This window comes from Gavia stellata, chromosome 27 (genome assembly GCF_030936135.1).
Source record: "Gavia stellata isolate bGavSte3 chromosome 27, bGavSte3.hap2, whole genome shotgun sequence".
In the NCBI taxonomy this organism is placed as follows: domain Eukaryota; kingdom Metazoa; phylum Chordata; class Aves; order Gaviiformes; family Gaviidae; genus Gavia; species Gavia stellata.
The window spans coordinates 6,800,783-6,822,861 of record NC_082620.1 but is presented as its reverse complement, the minus strand read 5'-3'; the positions used below and the strand labels follow the sequence as shown (position 1 = coordinate 6,822,861).

Below are 22,079 nucleotides of genomic sequence, written 5' to 3'. Positions count from 1 at the left end.
CAGCACCTCCAGCCAAGAGTTAGCCCATGCCCAGGAGCCCTGCCAGACTGGCTGTTTGCTCACGGTTGCTTTAGGGAGCACCTGGAAGGAGCCGAGGAGGACCACACATCAAAGGTGCTGGGGAACGGGCACCTCGCCGACGAGCAGGTTCATCTCCCCCAAGGGTGCCGGGCAGCGTGCAAGCCAAAGTCAGCACATCAGTAACACAACACACACGACTTCGTCTCTGGAGCAAGGCACAATCCTTCTGGAAAGCCATAGCTTGCTTTTTCACATACTTCGAAGGTCTGAGCATTGCTTTTAGCCTGGGCTGGGGAACTGCCACATACACTCCCATGGCAGCAGAAATGCATGACAATAGGAATAACTGCTGCCTGTGTGGACATCGAGCATTGTGACAATACCAGAGGCAGCAGTACCATTCCTGAACCAGCCTGTGTCACTGAGGGACACAATCTTGTAAGGGGATCTGAGCAACAGACACAGTCTGCTCTGCGTACCAGAAGCAGAATCGGACCCCAGCAGTCTGGGCTGCTGTCTGAGTCTGAGGACCTCCTGTCCAGATAGACAAGAGGTTCATTTCTCCTTTCATGCTGGATTACGTTTCCCAGGTGCAGTAAAACCAGATGCAGCCAGCAGTAGCCCTGCAGACTAGAAAAAGGTTCTGTTCCTTCTTGTGAACACAAGGCAGAACAAACGTAATTGCATCAGCTTAGCCATCACGATGGGGGCCAAGTCTTCTGCCCAGCGCTACAGTGCAGGAACCAGAAATGAGACATTCATCTCCTCCCTGTCCCTTTCCCCACTCTCAGCTCTGCCAGCCTGACCCGTAATCATTTTCCCTGAACAGTATCCAAGAGCAAGCATTTTAAGGAGGAAATGTAATGATTGAATTGCAGAGATTAGCAAGAGAACAAGACAGGTATAGCATCACCATTTTTTCTTCTCTTAACTGATGCGCCTCAGTACATAGGTAACAGTGAGGACTCAGGACTTTTTCCATATGATTGCACTAAACTCTGCAAGTTTCTGAAACAGTTTCCTTTCTGCTGCTGGAAACAAGCAGGATAGAATTTCTAATATGGCAATTTTAGAAAGGTTTTTTTGTTTGTTTCATCCTTGTGCCAGCAAAGTAACATAGAAGCATAACTATACGCCTAGAGCAGCAATGTAACTTCAGCTTTTATTCTGAAAAGGTTTTACGAGAAGCTGTGAGGACCAGGAGGTATTAAATGGGGGAAAGCAGTAAGGGAACGCCTCGCCTTTTCAGGCACTCACCTCTCTCAGGTGTGTTCTGTCCCGCCGCAAACTGCAGCCACAAACCAAGAGAAAGCACTGTCTTGGCCAACATAGCAAAGTCTGGTCCTGCGCGAACTACCTTAAATCCAAAAGCTCCACTCTGTGAAGGCAGATGAAAAGCTTAAGATCAGTCATATTACATGCAAGGATCCACCAGATCCCAGGGTGCCACTTTTATGCTGCTCATGCCGTGAGATCCGACTGCTTCTTTATGGGTGTTTCGCTGGGCTGTGGTGCAAGCTCTGGCTCCTGTAGGCAATTTTCCTTCCTCCCCCCCCTTTTAAAGTCATAAATCCATCTTGACAGGAATAGCTGGAGGAGCGGCACAAACAGCACCCCTGCTGCTGTTCCTCTCCCGAGTTAAACTTGCCCCAGGAGTGTGGATTCAATTGCAGGCAGCCTGCGTGCAGCTGGGCTGATTTGAAAAATATATCCCTATAGATAAAACTTTGGCCCTGCAAGACGCTGGCAGCAGTCCAGCTACCGGGGGGGGGGTGGGAAATAAAAGCTCAGAGAAATCCAAAGCCGCTCTGCTCTGGAATGAACTAGAAGAAGGGAAAACACGTATATAGAGGAAAGAAAAAGTAGAAAGGCTGGTGCCCTGCCCTGGGAATATTGGCTAATCTTCTGGGAGGAGGCAGGCTGCGCGTTCCCCCAGGTCCTAGCGCTACCCAGCGAGTGTCCCTTCCCCTGGGCTGCCCCACGGCCCGGGGCCCAACACGAGGGGTACAGGCAACCGCCACTCCTCGCCACTTTACCCCGGAGAAGAGCTGGTGCAGAAGTCACGGGGAAGCGCTGAGCCTGCGGGACGGAACCGCTGCCAAGGTGGGGAGCGTCAGCTGCGTAGGGAAGGGCATGAAGCAATACTCTGGTGCAGCTGGTACATGCAACAGCCTGCTACATGCCCGCTGATGATCTCCCTTCAGCGTGGCGTTAAATACATTCCCAAGCCTGTGACTTCTGAGTCAAAGGGGACTCACATGCCTGAAGATAAACCTATGACAAATATCTTACTGGATGGAGGGGCAGAAGAGTTTGGCAGAGAGCATATACCAAAGACCCCAGGCTCAACCTTCACCGGCACACAGCCTCTACTTCCCCTGCATACAGGAGACTTTTGCCAGAAAAAAACCCAGACCAAACCTAGTTTCCCTTCTCACGGCTGTCCATGTATCTGCTTTTGGCTGCTACTCATCAGGTAGAGGTGACAATACTCCCTTTCCCTTTTTTCACTTTAGGTTTTACCATGTGCTGCTTCTGGACAGATCCAACACATTACTAGTAGAGAAAAGCTGGGAAGTTACACCCAATCGTGAAGAGAGCAATCAATCGTCATCTCCCTTAACATGGGGAACGACCAACAAGACAGGCTAAAAAGTAGCGAGGAGGAAGCCTGCGGGATTTCTGAAACTGGTGAGCAATATTTCCTCCAATTTGATTTTCCCTCTCCTGGGAGCTGTAAAAAAAGTGAACAGGAGTTAGGAGCCAAGGAGCTGTGCAGGGTGGAAAAAAGTTGTATCCAAACTCATCAACCAAATGGAAAGTCAGAACAGGCCCAAGAAATCGGATCCAGTTGAGAAACCATGGATTCAGCCAACTAGTTAAACTTCCTGGGCACTTGTTTGTGTTTCCCCTCCCAGTTTGGTACCCAGCTGCATCACAAAGGAGCTTTGCAATATCAGGTTGTACGATACCTCAGTCCCATGTAGCATAACCTTATACGAGTGACAGTCTCACCCGCTGATTCATGTAGGCTGGAATAAGCATTGTTCCAGGTACTCAAGAGAATTAGATACCCCTGCTCTCATAGTGAGAGCATGTAACTTGTGAGATCCCCCCAAAGACAGCATCTGGATCCTGGTACAATAGCTATGGTGACCAAACACTGTTGCCAGCTGGTTTCCCTGACACGTAGAGCAGGGTTTCTTGATGTTACAGCCCACTGAAATAAGTCTGGATCTTAGCTACTGAGTTATGTCTGACCATAGGCACAGTGGGCTTGATCATTGCCTCTTGAAACCAAGAACAGACTTTTCCCTCTGACTCAGCGTGGGGTTGGCCTGCCCCTGTCAAGAGTTGTGCTTATTTAACAGCGCTCATGGTGAAATCAGTAGGAAGTACAGGTACTCCCGCAGCAAAGCTGTCAGTCTGTAGTCTCATTTGGCAAGCAAGCTTCCAGGGCAAAATTACACAACAAAGCAAATCACACCGTGATCTAATTCACCAATCTGAGCAAATTCATTGATTCTCTTTGCACAGATTCACATTCAATTCAGTTGCTGATGTATTGATCATGACGGCAGCCAAGACGGCAAAAGGCTTTCCAAACCACTGTTGAGCTGAAGTACTTGTTCAGTTGCATCCTTGTTCTCTGCTGGTGAATGTGTCCTACTTGCTGTTCTCACACTGGTTGTATTCTGGACCTGGGACATGGAAGGAATGGGCTGGAGGAAGCAAGTGTTGCCCCATTACAAACCATCTGCTTTCATCAACTAACCTAGATGTCCATCCGCTCCTGTCCTGCCCTCCTTCTGCCCCATTGCCCAATGACCTGTTCAGAGAAAATGACTGCAAAGGCAGCGGGCTAGAAATGGGTCCCAGGGCTCACGGATGGATGTTCAGAGCCCCTTGAGTAGGGCTGGTGGGTATATGGAGGTGATCTCCTTCCATTACTCACTTCCCAAGGAACTCTTTCCAGGAAAGGGTTGCTCATCTTAGAACAATTCCCTTTTATGTCAGTTTTTCAATGTAAATGCCATTCAGTCTCACACCCTGCAGCCTGGAGAGATTTCAGCTTTCATCTCCCTGTAAGTCCTGCTGGGATAGGTGGAAGCAGGAAAAAACAGCCTGGAAAATAATTAGATCTTACACAATTTTGGTTTATTTTTAAACGTTACTGTAATTGACAGATCCTGTTTCCAGTAAGACTGGTGCATGCGCATGTGATTCTTTCTTAGTTGCATCCTGCACTCCGAAGCCAGCAGTTATCACTCCAGATTTGCTCCTGTTTAAACGTGACCAGAATCTGGCTGCAGATCTCAGCTTAGGCTCAGCTCCCTGTCACTAAGCTCATGTTCTCCACCTGTCATTGACTTGACTGAAATTCACTCAGGATGATCATCTTCTTACCATACCAAGGCCCAGAACAGCTCAAGAACAATTAGTGATTGTCAAAAGAAAAACAAACAAACAAACAAACCCCACCAACCTACCCTATTTTGACTGTGATACTACTGAGACTCAGGCATGTACACACATTGTACAGCACAAACCCTCGGTACTACGCTTCAGCGTTCTGCGCCTGGGAAGGCTTTGGTGGTGAGCTGCAGCTGCCGTGACATTCTGGGGATGTAACCAATACGCAATTTCTGAAGAGATGCAATATCCTCTCTGAGACAAATTACCACAGCTGGAACAAACAGGCTTTTGGGAACACAGCCTTTTTTCAGCTCTGCATAAAAGTTTTTGTTTGGAGGGGCTATCTATATATGGCAATTTGGAAATTCCCCATTTGGAAAGGAAGCAAAGCAGCTCTGCATGACTGGAAGAACGCTGCGGGTAGAAGCTCCCCCTGGAACTCCGGGGAAGGCTGGTGCAGCCCGGCACAGGTGGGCAGGCACCCAAGGTGCCAGCAATCCAACTCGACTGCATGCGCCAGGGTCTCGGGCTGGAAGGGGAGACCTCTGCCAGCTCACGCTGAGACATCAGCTCGATTCTGACGCAGAGGATGCAGCTAGCAACTGAATCACCGCCAACCTTCCCGGCCAGCTCCAGGCTTATCTCCAAACGCCGACCACGCATGGCTCACCTGACGGCCCCGCTATGTCACACTGCACTTTTAAACAGCTACAGGCTGCGTGGCTGGAGGGCACGAACTTGAACTCCACTGACTCCAGAAATGCTGTTCCGACTTACAGCAGAGAGGGTCAGGCCCTGTGTTGCCAGTTCTCAGTTAACAGCGTGTCATGCAGACTCCAGCCTCAAGTCAGCTCTTATTTTTGTTTGACTTGGAAGACAAACTACAAAAATAGACATGTTTACTCCCTGTGTTCACCAGTTTTATTTTTCTCAAAAGTTGCCCAGTGACTAGGAATGACTCCACAGTGAGGTAAGGTCTAGCTTATAGATGACCTCTTTCATCCCAAAACATCCGAAAAAGTCACCCAGCACAAAAATACAGCCACTTCTGGGGTGAAGTGCTGTAGCTTTCCAACTGCTTGCAGCAGTATTACACTAAAGCTTAGAATACGTGAAAAAATGTGCAGGACAGATCTACTTTGGAAGAATGCAACCACCCAAATGAGAGCGGTGTCGGTATACTGGGTGCTACTGGATGCTTCCCATCCTAATACAGAAGAACTGGCTGCAGTTATCAGAACCCCCTAAAAACAGCCTGGTAACATCCAGCAATAAGAAAATACTTCTTCAGAAACAGTGCCATGGGTGGGCACCCTTGCTATTTCCCCTCCAGCATGGTGTCATGCCAGGACACAGTGTCCTAGTTCTCTCTCATACACATTTGCAGCAGCCTATTTCAAAATGAAGGAATTTATGGAAACAACACACAGGTAGACGCAAGCATGTCAGATGTCTAATGCACAGAGAGGGATGAGGTTCATCCCTCTCGCCCGCTCACGCTAGGGGCTTCAGTTCCCTCTGGGTCCCACAGGCAGCATACAATTTGGTCCTCAGGTTTTATGAGATCTGGACAGTGTGTGCTTGGGTGAGCTCTGAAGGAGTCAACTTATCACAAAGCATCAGTTCTCAGACACCAAAGTGACTTACACCCCCCAGGATCCTTCTGAGCTGGGATGGGATGGACCAACAGCCTCAGTTCCTCTCTAACTCCACATCCTGGGCATCTCCTGGTCTCTCCACACAAGTCTGCCTTGAGGAATTCCAGATGCTATCAGCACTAGACAAGGGGCAGTGGAAGCTGGACACCTGCCCAGAAAGGAAGAGAACTTGCCCTTCTGACAGGCCACAAGACAGCCTTCAGCTCCCTTGAACTCCAGCTTCCAAAGGGGTTCCCAGAGCAAACCAGCTGCAGAAGACGATGCCTCCATACCTGCCACCTTGTGCGATTTCAAACCTGCATTGAATCTGTGGGTAACTTTATTGCAGAGAAATAAGATCAGAGCAAAAGGAAATGGTAATTAATGCTGTTGCCAATTTATCCTGAGAATTAGCTTCAGTTAGACAAACTAAGTGGGGAGGGAGCAGTTTGCTGAGCAGGATGCCAGAGCCAGAGCAGAATCCTGAGGACAAATCCGAGGTAAATAGTGTCTCCTCACTGCAGCTTATTAGTGCCAGGTTGCACCAGCTGTGCACTTGGCATCTCACTTGGGGCTGAATCCCATTTGTCTGGTCCCTTTCTACTTTTCTTGTGCACATTTTCATCTATGGTTTGCTTTTGCTAATATTCTAGGCGACTGTAGCAGCCCACTAGTTCTTTGCAATGGCATTTAGAAAGAGCATCACAGAGTGACTGAAAAGGCACACATTTGTTTGAGTCATACCACAGCATTTTGGGAGTGGAGGAGCATTTATAAATGAAATGCCTTTTCCTTTATAAAGGGCCATTTTTTCCACTTTTCAGTGAGATGACGTAGTGGCTGTCAGTGCTGGAACATGCGAGCAAGCTGCTGGAGAACATCTTAATGAGAAGAGCATCTTGACTGCAAGCAAGTTTTATAGCTAGGTGGGTGTATGGGGGTGACCCCAGCCAGCAGCTAAGCATCCACCAGCACCAAGAAACTGATGGGTCAAAGTAAGGACAGTTTAATAAGTGAAGCAAAGCCACATGCACAAGTAAAGCAAAATAAGGAATTATTCACTACTTCCCATCAAACAGATGTTTAGCCACTTCTTGGAAAGCAGGGCCTCAACACATGTAAAAGTTACTTGGGAAGACAAATGCTGTAACCCCAGAAGTCCCCCCCTTCCCCATTTTCCCTGAGCTTTTATTGTTGAGTACATCGTACATTAAGGCCAGCTGGCCCAGCTGCATCCCTCCCAGCTTCTTGCACCCTCCCAGCCTACTCAGTGGAGGGGGTAGTGGGCATAAATGGAAGAAAGTCTCAACACTGTGCAAGCACAGCTCAGCAACAGCCAAAACACTGGTGCATTATCAATGCTGTTTAAGTGACAAATCCAAAACACAGCACCATACAGGCTGCTGTGAAGAAAATTAACTCCATTCCAGCCAGACCCAGTGGACTAGGGCAAATCATGAGACTGCCAAGTGCAATAAAGAGCCTACACAGGATGTTGAAGCAATGGAAGGCAACGCCTCTGCACCCTTTCCCCACAGCATTCAGGAGCTGAGCGTGGATTCCAAGGTGTCAGGCAAGAAGAGCAGGACTTCAGATCCTGTAACAGGGAATATTTCAGTAAGATGACTGTCTTCAACACAAGTCCAGTGTCCAGAGGGACTGGGAAAGTGCTGGACTCATCCCTCCTCTGTCCATCCAGTCGCCTGTCCAGGACCGGAATGCTCCGAGTGCTCTAGCTGCCTCAAAAATGGGCTTAGGACAGTCAAGACTGTCTTAACTTAAGACTGGCAAGGCAGTCCCAGAAGACAGGTCATAAGTGCTACCTGTATAGCGAGCACTGTTCCTTTATCACTGTTTTCGTTTGATGACATTTAGTGGATATGAGCAAGAACCAGAGGGAACAAAGTAGGACTGGAAGTAAGAGACCGGGCCAGCTTCAGCTGGCAGGTCTCGGTGGGGCTGCATTGCTTCAGAGCTGATGCAGAACTGTGGCTCTGCAAACTCCACTGCCTGTTAAACTGTCCAGCACAGCTTGTGGAGCAAAGCTGCTGATATCAAGCCAGCTTATCTGCAAGCCAACTCCCATCACTCAGTTCAATTGTCCCAGGCCTGAGAAAGCGTGCCCTAAATGAGTAGACCATTCCAAAAATTTAGCTGTATCTAATGTAATCCATACATCAGGGCAAGAGATCACATAATTATACTGCAGGGTGTACAGGAACCATGTTTTATGATATAACACTCCTATTGTCTTCCGGACAACTGGCCCAGAGCTAACAGCAGCTGCTGCTTCTTTCACATTTGTAAAGGCATTTACAGTCCTTTAATTAAAAACTGCAGTGATGGACTGGTGTGGGGCTTTGCACTGTTATTTTTGAGCCAGCCATAAAACCAGACATGACTGTTGTTAAGCGCTAATACACAGTTTCATTATGGGCTGAAAGGGATGATGTTAGGAAGAACAGACCTCTGTACACAGCAGCACTGTGGGTCAGATATCTTTATGACATAGCTGTGCAGCAGCCTGATTTTCTGAACTGCAACTGGGCCACTTTCGTTTACAAGCTCACAAAATTGTGTGGAGTTCAACCAGCTTCTTGCTTGCACCTTGTGCTTTAAATTCGTAGGAACAAATGAGATCATTTGCAGAGTCCCAGCAGCAGGTCAAAGAGCCACTTGATACAGAGGGGAAAAAGCAGGAGGGCTGGATGCCAGCAGTGCAAAGCTGAACCGCTCGGGCCTGACTGGCCTGCCACAGCCCAGGCTCACTTACCCATCTGAATTCAGGGTACCTCAGGCCCAGAGATTTCATTTTCTCCTTGCTCCTGCCTGGAACTGTTGCAATTCCTTTGAGCCACGATAACCGCTCACAGCCAGGCTAGGCTACCCCACACAGGTACGTGGTGGTGAAGGGGTAAAATGGGAGAAACAAAAGACAACATAAGTGGCTGATGGCTCATTCAGAGGCTTCTGGATTTCTCCCTTTGTCAGGTAGGTGCGAAATAGCTAACATCTCTGGCCCTGTCTCTCCCAGTTACCGTAGAGGCTCCTCTTCGTGCGCAGCAGGCTGAATTAATAACTGTTGGGCTGTCAGAACGCATCCTCCACCCCACTGCCAGAGATGCTAGTGGCTGTCCTCACGCATCAACCTCCCAGCCGAGGAAGAGCTGACAGAGAGCTCTTTGCTTCCCTGCTTCGGTCCCGTGCTTTCGGCTCAGCCCAGCACTCGGAAGAAGAGCAGGATAAGAAACACTAACCCTCCAAATAAATGGGCAGGACACAGGCTCAGCCATCCTTGTGTGTACAAAAGCCACAGACTCCCCAAAACACACACTCACTGTGCAGCGATCGCAACCCCAACATTAATACTAGAGGAGGACACAGATGTGCAAACACAATTGACTTCTGGAGCCTGAGTCTTTGCAAGAACTGTGCTCTTAATCCCTGCTTTGCAACAACAGCGCTGCCGTAATTAAGTGGGTAGAAGTTACACGTGAAGAGCCGTCTCCACAGTGCCACGAACCGCAAAGGAGTGAGGGTACAAACCTGGGGGGGGCCATGATAGTCCCTAACAGAGACCCACCAGGTCCTTAGGGCCAGAATCCCTTTCCAAAGACTGGAAAACTTGTGTTAGAAGCTTCAGAGCTGCCCAGTCACACAGAGGACTTACAGGAAGAGTGGCTGATTCAGACCCCAGGGATTCCTATCCCCTTGCTGAACCAGCTTCTCCATGCAGCTCATACTGCTTCCTTGGACTTAAGGGGGCACATGAGCTTAATGGCTCTGAAGGGGGGGGAACTTTTCACGTTTATCCCTAAGAAACCATGGGCATTTACAAACAAAAAGGGGCAAACTCCTGGGGGAGAAGTTATTGTATTCCCTCCTGAGCTGCAGAGTCTGGAAAGTACAATGTCAGCCTAGTATCAGGGTGGAGAGCAACAGCCACGCTATAGCTTAACCAGAACAGTACACAGCAGCTCTGCAGTGGACACCAATCCCACTGCAGGTCCTGCTCCAAAGTGCTCTTAACACCTGGGTTCAGGGAGGAAAACACTGAAGGGCTTTCCCTGGAAGTGCCTTTCATTCCAGATCTGATATTTCCAGTAAGTGGGGTCCCTGGAGAATATAGCACCCTTCGCATTAATATGAAATCTGTTCTTTTCCCAAAGCCACACTGCACCGCAGTCCTTTGGGCAAATCCAAGGCAGCATCCTTGCCAATGGGAGACACTGGACGGAGAATTGACTGAAGTGCAACCAGGACTTATGGCTGGTTGTGCAGGACTCGCCAGCACGCTGGGTCGGACTCTGCTGTGCATGTGGAATCAGAACCTGGGCGTCTCTAGCAGACATTCTTTAAGACTTCAGATTCCTGCCTCATTTCCTGCACAAGACTGGATTTTACTGCATTTTTCCCAGCTGGACCCAGACTGTAGTCTCACATAGCTTGCCAGGAACCAGAGTAGCTCTGAAAATTGGACCCACTGCTAAGCAGTACAAATGAGGTCTAGATGCAGTGGTCAATTTTTAACTAAAGACTACTCTTTGGAGTGGATCATTTTCTTTATTGCTTGACTTTTATCCCCTATATCTATCCTGTTAGGAAAGCCCAGACATTTGGGAAAAGCCAAATTTAAGAGAATCTCCTTAGAACTGGGTTTCCTGAGGAATTTCCAGCTATGCAATAAGCTGCAATTTCCCACTGAACAGCAAGTTCTCAGCCTTGAAAACTCTCAGCCCCTCTCAATAATCGTAGTCTCTCTGCCAGGCTGACCTGTTAAGAGAAGACAACTTGGAGCAGCCTGCAGGCGTGCACACACATGAGCAAGACATGGCAGGGATAGCATTCTGCACGCATGCGGAAGAGACTCATGCATTTGGACAGTCTTCCTGGGCTCGTTTGTCTGCAGGGTGTCTAAGGGAGGAGCCAGTAAAGAAACAACCAAGCCAAAGGATATCAGCTTCTCTCCCCCAGGAGGCTGCATTGTCATCTATTTTGCTTATTTCAGCTTCTGTACCCACTTTCCTTGAATTGCACCAGTAATTGTTAAGACAGTTTTACAGCCTAATACCCCATGCAGCATTGCAGGCTCTGACAGACTGCTGGGTGTTTTTTGAAGGTCTGACTTAACTCTATCATGACTTATAGCAGCTTACTTGGACAACAGCACGGTTCCATCCATCTCTGACTCACGTTTCGAACAGTGGCAAGTAGCGTTGTGTAAGGAGAGGCTATCGGGGCAGTAGTCCCCCCTCACAAGCTCATGCTTTGGTGCTGCAACCCACTCGCGGTAGGGAAGAGAGCAAAACAGCAGCACAGGATCGTTTCTGTCCCCATCAGCAAAGTGGCTGTATTTCAGGTGTGCTCTATTTTTAGAGGCTTGTCTAAATCTTGCCAGGCTCTGCTCAGTTCTTAGCTTGGTGGGTGGGGGGAAGCAGGCAGAGACAGTGATGGATGGGCCTCGGAGCACCCATCAGACCCGCATCCAGTCACAACAGGAAAGGGAAGCAGTATGTGGCTTGTAAGTTCCTATCAGGAGAGACTGCCTGGCTCCCAGTTCAAGCACAGCTGCATGAGTGCTGGCCAAGCTATGCTCTCTGCTCCCAGCCTGGAATTCAGGAGAGGATGAGGCTGATTTTCCATCAGCCTCAATACCCAGGTGACAGTTGGAGCATCTCCACTCCCAGCTCTGCAGGCCACCTTCTCTGATGGGGACGGGGGAGCAGATGTACCAGTCGTCTTATTTTTACCCTCATGCCAGCAGCCTTTGGGGCTAGAGAAGCTTAGTTTCAGAATAAGTGTAGTCTGAAAACTGGCATGCTGGGGTAGAACAGGTTCAGCACGCGTGTGGCCACAGCAGAGGAGCACAACTGGACCAGCCTGGGACAGGGATCTCCAGAGTCCCACTGCAGAGCTCATTTCTCTGGTCCAGGCATCTCCAGAGCTCATTTCTCTGGTCCAGGCTGCCAGAAAGGAACTGACCTTCAGTTTCAGGGTTTAGAACTAGACTGCCTCTCAGGTAGGCTTTGCTGAGGGCTCACTTTTCCTCAGAAGCTTTTCACCCCCTCTCAATAATAAGGCAAAAACATCTGAGCAGGAACAAGGCTTCAAGCACAAAAAAACAATCGCTCTTTTTGTCTGAACCCAGCAAGGCAGCTGGGGAGTGAGTGGGAGGGAAGGGAATGACTCCCTGTGTTGTCAGCAGGGCTCCTCCAGCCCAGCTGACCTTGGCTAGATCACTCTGTGCTCCTGCAACACTTGGAAACTTGTCCCCCCGTGCTGGTTAGCGTCAGAGTGGGCATTTTCTCTCCAGCCTCCCCACCAGCCCCTGCAAGTCCTTGGTTTATGACTGTTCTTCCATATGCCCTGCCTCTCCTTTCCACAGGGCATAGCATGGGATGAACTCTGAGTCAGAGCTGAGTTTCTCCTTCAAGGCACTGATTCTTCATTTTTCACACATTCAGCAAGTTCTAGAGATGTAGATGCCTTATGGATCCAGGCTTTGGTGTGTACAAGCTACAGACAGGATGAGACAATCAACACGCTGCCCCACATAAATGCTGGAGAAAGGTACTGCCTTCTGTCACGTTAAAGCCAACACCACGCTGAGCAGGTGGACATCAGCAGAGGCAAACAAAACTACGCAACAGGCTACCGCCTTCCCCTACCCCCTCACCATCTCCCACAGTCTTTCCGTGTGGAGTCTGGCTTTTCCGACACAGAACAGCAGAGCCAGTCAGGCTTCTGGAGCCAAGGAAGACACTTGCAAGCTCAGGAGGGAACGCATGAGAGCGGCATGCGCTCTGTCCCTCCCCACACAAACCGACACACAGGAGCTGGCAAGAGCCTCCCACGTCCTTTTTTGCCATCACAGACTTGGTCGTTTTATAAATTAAAAGGGTGGAGGAGGGCTGCTGGGATCTCCAAGGGCTGCACAGTGGGCTTCCTTCTGCAGGGGGAAGGTAAACTTGCTGCTGAGAGTCAGGGACCGATTCCACCGTGGGCCACCTGACGTAGGCAGAAGCCTAACTGCATCCGATGCCGTGGGGCAGGCAACATGTGGGGGGCCTATAGGGGACGGAGGCCTGTATTGTTCAACTTGAACTCACTACTGGAAAGAGCCATACTGAGATTGAGAGGGTAGGACAAACCTGCTGAAATCTAGAAGTAATGAGAGGGGAGGCGAGGGGGAAAAAAAGACTTCCTACCATCAGCAAGTTGCTGTTTACCATTGAAAGAAGGCAGGTGGCACATGGGGTCCTAGATTAGAAAACCTGTTACATGAACAAGCCTGAAGGAAGCAGAGGGTTCTGCTGGGAAACGCTATGCCTGACAGCTATCCTTTCCTGATCGCAAGTCCCGCCAGCCTTATACCCCTCCCACGTCAGACTAGGAAATAGTTGCAATTCCAACAGTCCAAAAAGAAAGAGGTGACTTGACACATGCAAAGCAATCAAAACAATTCCCATCTATTTTGGGGATAAGAGCCTTTTGTTCTAGAGCAGGGTGCTGTAATTGCCTCAGCCAATGACGAAACGACGAGAGCAAAAATATTCCCCTGCAAATAAGCGGTACTATTAGACAGAAATATCCCCTCTGCTCTCCACCCTTCCATGGAGGTACAGGACCCCTCTGCAGAGATGAATTTGTTTCTTCAGTCAAGAAGGAAGGTGATGTGAATGCAGAATCCCATCCAGCCATCCACCAACGGAAACATCATACACTTCCTCTCTCTGCAAATACTTAACCAAAGCTTCTCTTGTTTAGCAGGCAAGCAGGCTCTGTCCTGAGAGCTTCAGATCTCACACCCATGCCTGGTCCCCACTCTTTGGCTTCCCACAGCAAAGAGGGTCAGCACAGAGGGCTGCACCAGGGGCTTTTCAGGAATACTCTCATAAGCCACCAGTCCTGTACATTCGTCTATGCATGCTTAATTTAAGGGCAGAGGATAACTGTCTTTATTCACCAGTTTTCTTATGACTCTGGGAAGCTTGTAAACACTTGGGCATGCGTTATGTAAAACACTTAGACACCAAGTGTGTTGGAAGGACTAGAACTGGGATTGCAATCCATGGCAGCAGACTACTTCACCAAGCTCCCTGCTCTCAGTTAGCAATGCCAGTAATTTATTTACATTTCCAGGGCTTTCTGGTTTAGTTTTTCATATTGGTAGCATTATCCAGCCCTAGTCACACCCCTTGTGTCTGTAATTGGATCTTGCATATAGTCCACTTTAGGTCATTTGCTGTTAAAGCCCTGCCACTAGATAACACTGCCTTGAAATTGGGAGATGGAGAACTAGAAAAATGCAGCAGGTATTTCTCACTAGATTAATCAGTAAATAGATGATCAGAGCCACCCCAAATTACCCTGAAATAAGTGTACTTGTCTCAGCAATCTCCCTGGGCGAGTACTGCGAGCACTGAGTCACTCCTTTAGCCTCTTCAAATAAATACACCTTGCCTTCTACCCTGTCATCTGCTCAAGTTACCTGAGGACTGCCACTGTCAGCCTTCTTTACAAGGTAGTTCTTACCCACATCTCTTTCAACAGATGCATGAAGTAGCATCAAGTAGCACTAAGTAACAGATTTATGCTGACGTCTGGATCTGTGACTACACTCCTCGCTTCTCTACATGAGGGGAATCAATCAAATAAGAAGCATTACTCAGGTTGGAAAGAAATTGAAGTCCATTGTGGAGTTTCTAAACAGATTAACCTTGTGGAAATCTGCCACTGCAGCAGATTCCTAGAGAATGGTCCTAGAAGCCCCCCGAGAAGGCGACCAGTCACCGGGAATGCCACTAAACATTGAGAGAAATAACATACCAGAAACAGCAACAGTGAAATAGCTAAACACTATTTTACTAGCCCAGACCCACCTCTCGATACACACTTATACTCAAATCCTGGTCTTTACTGAAAATTTGCAACTATTTCTCCCCTTCCCAACTGCAGTACTGAACCCAGTAAGAAATGAAGTAATACTTACCACTTCCACAGTCATTTTTCACTCCTACTCTTATCAAAAGATAAGGGTAACCAAAGCTGCTTATATATAGATGGGATGCAGGGCAGAAAAAGGGAGGAAGCAATCACCCTTGGGCACACTCAGCTGGTAATCTCAGGTGGTGCTGTTGCTGTTCACGAGGAGCGGCAGGGAAGCTTTGTTTGAACTGGGCTGCTGTTCGTGTGGGACCTGCCTGAATCGCTCGTCCTGCTTGCACGGCTATCGTGCAGAGGAAGTCAGGCAGATCCTGTTCAGCGGAGTTCTCCCACACGTGGGGCTTTTTCTGCCTCTGTGCCGCTTCCTGGCACCTGTCAAGGCTATTGCTGTTCGGATACCTTCCCCATGAAAGGCACTCAGAAGTCAGTTAGAGCTTCTCTTATCATGTGCTCTGTCCTTTTCCTCATCTCTGTGACCGACAAGTTCTTGAGAGGCCGTTGCAAGCTTGTCAGGACTGAAGATGGTGCATGAAACATGATGGAGAGGTGTCACAGAAGGGTAAACAAGAAAAACAGATGCAGAACGGAACTGTGAAACTGGAAAAAAAGGGTCTCTTGTTTGCAGTCTTCCCCAAGGCTGTTTATGTTATTGCTTGCACCATTATGCATGTAGGCTACCAAGACCTTCTGTCCTTGCACAGAATTCCCTGCAAATCTCCAAAGCAGTGGTGAAGTTCTGGGCTTTCTCCACTCCTCTCTCCTGGGCCTTCAGACTAGTCTGTGGCTAGATGTGAGGAGAGACCCTTGCCCCCAGTTTTCATCAGCCTTCGCTAGCTGGAGAACCCAGCAAAAAGGCACTCTTTTCACCCCTGTATTAGACCTCTGACCCTAACTGGAATCAAACGTCTTCCAGGATTTTAGATCAAAAAGCAGACGCTCGGTTTTAGTGCAGTGATTCCTGGACTCTTTCTTGTTCGGGTTGTTCATTAATCAGTGATGACAAGGTTTTCCTGTGTTGCAGTTTTGGAAGGAGCGTGAAAGCTGGAGACTGAGCCTATGTCACGTGTGCTGCAGTAGGTATCCTAAGCCCTTCTGTAGCAGACGTAACCGTGTTAAAGAGGATGCCAGCAGGAACGCAAAGACAGGTAAGTCCTATGGTAGACGATGGTGAGGCACCCTGCACACGAGGGGTCTCAAGCCCCAAGAGAAAGCTTTTCATTTCTGGTTGTGAATGATCTGGACAGTGGGAGGAACTCCAACAGTGACCTCATGAAAATGTCTTGTGCCAGAGAAACACTTGACTTTTTCTGGTCTCCAGAATGTTCATGGGGTTTTGCTGAACAGCCGTATCCAGCAGGACTGACGGGGAGATGGTGCATCTGTTCCGAACAGCCGCTGCCGCGGGGTAGTTACACAGGAGAACAACCTCTATGGTCTGTGTGAGCCTCCGGCCGGATTGCTTTCATATATCCTTCTAGTCTTTCTTGGGACAAGAAAGGGGACTTGCTGGTCTCCAGGTTTTCCTTCCAACCATTGTTAGTGGGAGTCTGCGAGTTACTGTGAAATGGTTCCAAACATATCTTTATTGCCCTAGAGAAGTGTTTACTTCTTCTGGAAATGGAGTTGTTCTGTGCATAATAATAGCCATTGAAGTGCCAGCATCCACCCCAGCATCTTTCCCAATTCACATCCACATTGGCAAGAGAACCTGCTGCTGTGGCACTCAGCATGTTTTGCTGATTGCAAAGCACTCAGCATGCTGCAAAATACTGCGTACTGATTGCAGACAAGATGGCAGTGTACGGTATCCTTCTGCTACCAACACCAACAGCCTATAAAGAGAGGCAGTTGGGGGCACCAATATTGCTGCCTTGGGATTTGGCCTTTATTTAAGCCCACAAATCCAATGTAAATAATCTCTTTTTTTGCATCAAACCCCTGTATTGAAAAGCTGGCAGCTATGCTGGGATGAGGGTTAACTTTCCATCAATGACCGTGACCATGACCCAAAGTACCCTTTCTGGTGGAAATGAGGGAATTCTGCTGCTACAACATTTGTACTCCCAGAAATCTCAAGCTGTATTTTTCCAGCTCACATGTAATAACAAACCCTGTTCTCGATCGTTGCTATCTCGATGAGACAACCCCAAAGGTGCAGCACACCCTTTGGCTACTGCATTTGTGTGGCTAAAATTGTGGCAAGGAGCAACAAGAAGTTAAACGATCAAGGGAAGCACCAAAAGGCCCCATCAACAAAAGGTCCTTGAGCAGAGAAACCAAGCACTTGCGGTGAGTTCCACCCACACCCCAGTACCCCTGCAAACCCCAAGGAAACCTGATTTGCGAAGTGCTAACAGGAACGGTCTAGCCCATGGAGAGAGGCAGGCACAGAGCCGTGCCCAGCTGCTGAGAACAAACTAGAAAATAACCAAGTTATCCACACCCTTATCCAACTGCGTGACATCCTTAATTGCAACAAGGTGAAAGGGTTTTCTGTCTTACCCCTGCTCACTCTTTTTATGTAGGGTATGGAGTATTGCATTAGTAGTAAGAAGTAAAACAGAAAGCTGAATGAACTCTTTCCCTGTAACCTGAACTAAAAACCTCTGACTGCAGTCTGACTGATTGATTTCCTCTCTATGCTTCTTTTTCTTTTCTCTGGATTTCTAAGTGTCTGGAGTCCAGTTGTGACTAGAAAGCAAATACCAGAATAGCGCAAGCAGAGTGTTTGCCTGGTGCGTTTGGCTCAGGAAGCAACAGCAAATTAAATGGCAGCCCTGTGTCCAGCAGCAGTGTGAACCGCAGCTCGTGCAAGAAAAGCGGTCTTTCTAAAAGCATCTGTCCCCAAAAGCTGATACAATTCCACCCTCCCTGTCCATGGGTCAAAACCTCGTGAGGGAAAAGGCGGTGTGAGAAAGGAAAGCCATCTCCAAGGAGAAATAAGAACTATTCAAAAGCAGTTTGCAGAAAACTGGTTGGCTCTCTTCCCCGCTCCCCATGTACTGTTGTGGCAAAGCCAGACTCTAGCAGGAAAGCTAGTCCCCGAAGGTGCCGCGTGGCCGACCTCGGTTCAAGAGGTAATGACGTTTATTTTGCAGCTGGACTCAGCTAACACTTGTTCCTTGAAACAGCGCGTGCTGTGTGAGTGGAGGGGCTCGCTTTACACCTCAGCAGCAGACGTAGCTTGTGCAGATGATTTAGGAAGGCTAAGGCATCCAGGATGGCTGGAAAGGTGGGGCTGGGAACATAAGGGCTGGTAGCCAACATGGGACCGTGGTCACCACAGCTAAAATAGAAACCAAAAGACCAGCCTCTCCCTCTACCACTGACCTCAAGGACAGGCTGGGTCACAGCAGTCTGAGGGCTTCCTAAAGCGATCGGCGTGGAGGGGCTGAGCTGGGCCTCCGTGTTCTTTTCCACGGCAAGCATTTCTCCCTTTTTCCCAGCGCTCCCTCCAAGCTCAGGCACTGGCCAGCTGCACCGGCCTCGGGGAGGTTTCCTCCGGGTCCCCCACCGTGCAGACCCCTCACAATCCTTTGTTCCTCACCTGTGCAGTAAAATACTGTTGCAGAGCAGGCGCTGTATTTTTACTGATAAACAAAGGGGTCATATCAAAACCATATCCAGAAGAGTTAGTCATGCTGCTTGAGTATCTCTCCCTCCATGTACATCCACAGGCACAGATCCACAGACAGCAGGAGGGAGATATGTAACCTCGGAGGAGCCCTGTTTAATGCTTGTGCATGTGGCACCAGATTTCTAGATAGGGACAGCGCCTTTCAAAGTGGACAACAAACACTTCTGTAACTGCTAATGTCTGCGGGAAGGGGCTGTGAACAGCCTGCTCTGGAACACTGGCTCAGCAGGTCTGTCCAAAACGTGCTAAGCAGACCCCCAGGCTCAGCATCACCACTGTGCTGAAGCAGCCTGGATCAGTGAGCGGAAGTCAGGAGGACTTTTCAGGAGCAAAGCAGATATTCTTGGCTTTCAGCAACAAGAGGCTTAAGTCTGGGAGGAAGTCTGCTCCCCTGGTTTCTATTTTTACTTCTGCTCATCTGTTTAGGGTCTAGGGCTTGGTTTCCTTAGCTCTATACTATGCACTTGGGAAACAATGAAAGCAGGCACAAATGAAACTGGCGGCATCCGAAAGCAGCGAAGCAAACCAGACAGCACCACGCTTTTCCTGACTGGTTTGTTTGGGATTTTTTTGGCCTTGCTTCTTATCTCTCCCTGAGGTTCACGCAAACCGTTGAAAACCAGGTCCAGCCCTACGCATCCTGTCTACTTGATACCTGCTGGAGGATTGCCTACCGAGTCTCAGGGGGCAGAAGCACGTCGGTATCTTCTGGCTTGACCCAGCAGACCTTCCCAGTGTGGTCTGCTGGACCTTTACGATGCTGAGTTGTGTCGACAGTGGAACAAAGGGCTTCGGCAGAGATGTCCTGTCTTACAAAGTAGCCAGAGACAGGATGTCAGAACAATTCCCAGCACCTAAAAGGGCTGGGAATGGCTTTTCAGCTCCCCCGTAACTACTGGTAAGATAACTTGTGCCAGCAGATCCGGTCAAAGCCCCAGGTTTCCAGAGCCTGACAAGTGTATGTGAAACACCTCAGGAAAAGAAAAAGGACAACTCTGTTCCCCCTTCCTCCTCCCCAAATATCTGTCACAAAAAGTTACCTGCAGTGGTATTAAAGGGGGGCCACAGCTGGGCTGTGCCTGTGGGAAAGCCTCAACGGTCTTTAATTGTGTTCGGCTCAGTCTCACGCCCTGGAGATGCCAGGGATTTGCTAAGCGGCTCACTAGCAGCAAGGCTTTTAGGAACATCAGATCCCAAGTGCAGATTGCCTTCATAGTGACACCCACCAGAGCCGACTGCATTCCCGTGTTTTCTTCTGCAGACAAGGGACTCGGAGCCAGCTCCCTTCGCTCTTGGCCACCCGCCCTTCCAGTTCCCAAGCTGGGCCAGTCACCTTCTCCATGCAGTTTTCACTGTGTTATCTAAAACCATCTTCCTTAGGCAGGTTCTCATGCTTTTACACTCACTGGAGAGAGACAAGGTAGGTGCAGGGGTTGGGAAGTTGTGATTATCCCCTTGCCCTGATAATCACATTAGCTGCCAGCCTGCGCAGATGGGCAGGAGAGTCATAAACGACGTTATTGGGATTGCAACACTTCACAAAGGCTTTAACATATTTCAGCAGCCTCCGGCTTGGTGCCATGCAGATAAAAAAGTGTTGACAAAAGAGCAATTTTAGCACATTGGTTTATTAACCCTGCTGCTGAAGAGCAGGAGCAGAACAGTGCTTTCAGGTGAGCAGGAGGAATTAACCTCCCTGTTCAGCGCCACGTCCCTGCTGCCACGGGGTTACAGACAGAGCCAGCACCTTTGTAAATGCATGCTGGCTGGCTGGGTTGCTGCATACAATTCCTTAAATGCTGACCAGCTGGCACGGCTCAACAGACAACTCAAAATTAGGATGCTCTTTAAGGGCCAGCGCCCCTTTCAGCAGCTCTTAGTCCTCTTACTGAATGCAGAGAATGTCCTGAGTAAACATCCTTTTGCTCCTCCTTGCAGTTGGCTCAGGAGAGAGCAGTCGTTTGGCCTGGATTGAGGGAAGGAATCCAAGGACAGGTTCCCTGGGCAGCGCTGCCAGCAAACCAGCGTTCCCGGAGCACAGCTTTAGATTGCACTTCATTTGGTGTAACTAGCGTAGATGCGGAGAGCATCCCTCGTTCTCCCTCCGCGGTCCTGGTGACACCGTCACTCATGCCTCTTTGCTGTGCGGCTGAGGAGGAGCTGGCTTGGAAAGCTGACAGGGATTGAATTGCTTCTGGCATTCAAGCGCACCCACCCACAGCACGGTCTGGTCCCGACACATTGCAGGCTGTCCTGCTTGCCCACATTAACCGCCAGCATTTCCATGAACTCATGTACTGGCAGAGAGGATAAACGCAAAGCGATGCTGTGGCAGCAGCAGCAACCCTTGCAGTGCTGAGTATCCAACGTGAACAATTCGTGGCTCTTCTCACAAGAAGTGGCTCTTTTGTTGGTCCAATAAATGTCCCTATTTTTCTCATTGAGTCAGGGCCTGGAGAATGGGGTGTAGATCCTTCGCTTGGCTTGCCACCGCACAACCCAGGAGCATCACCCACCCATCGCTCTTTCACATGGGAATGATGGCAGCCCCTAAAAATCTTGGTGCCACAGAGAGGCAGAGTGATTATTCCCATCAGCAGCTCAGCTCTGTGGGAGTCGAGTTCATATTCAGCTGCGGGAAGTGGTTAGGCTAAGGTCAAAGGGAAAGCAGTGATGACTGGCTTGGGAGGTGATCGCTGGCAGTTACGGAGAATGTGTGCATTGCGCCAGGACACGCTGATCGCCTTGAGTTTCCTTTTGTGAAATGACACTAGTTTCCAGCAATAGATCATAAGATCATACCATCATATACTCCTTCTCCCTTTGCATTTTTCAGCCCTCACCAGCTAAATAGGACCAGATTTGGCCAGAAGTTCCCTGACAGATGCTGTTAACCAGAAATGGCCTTGCCTAGTCAGAAGGGATTCAACCCAGAACCAATGCCCAGGCGCACGGCTGGAAGGAGAGCCTGCAAGACGGTAATGCTGAGCCGAGGCTCGAATTGAAACGCTGATCCAGCCTGTGCGCTCAGTGCCGCTTCCACCCAATCCCACGGCTCTGCGGGTTCTCCGTCCGGATGTAAAACACTATGAAGCCAATTGTGTATTGCCTTCCTGGCATCCGTGGTGCTGGCTGTAGTCACAGGTAGGAAACAGCACAGCACCCAGGATCAAGATCCCAAATCAAAAGGTCTCACTCTGGTCTGGATGCACCAAAGAGCACTCGCACGTTCCAGACTCAGGCCCACAGCACCATCTTGAGGTCTGGGCACACAAGAGAGCAGCTGCTGCTCCAGGCGTAGAACAAGCCACATCATGCATTTGCAAACAATCTATGAAATTAGGGGAAATTCCATCCTGTAAGATGACAGACAGCTAAAGAGGGACCAAAAAACCAGAGGCCAATCCAGCCATGCACTTCCA

General features: G+C 49.2%; 1 protein-coding gene across 1 annotated transcript in view; it reads right to left on the bottom strand.

Moving 5' to 3' along the window:
* The window catches only part of VWA1 (von Willebrand factor A domain containing 1), a 34,149-nt gene extending 18,905 nt beyond the window's left edge, over window positions 1-15,244 (bottom strand). Inside the window, exons 1-2 of the mRNA XM_009813115.2 lie at window positions 15,067-15,244; window positions 1,279-1,399 (exon numbers count right to left, since the gene is read on the bottom strand). Of these exons, the coding sequence (XP_009811417.2) occupies window positions 1,279-1,399; window positions 15,067-15,081 (136 nt within the window). The 5' untranslated portion in view covers window positions 15,082-15,244. The remainder of the gene's footprint in view (window positions 1-1,278; window positions 1,400-15,066) is intronic.
* Window positions 15,245-22,079: the final 6,835 nt, after the last annotated feature.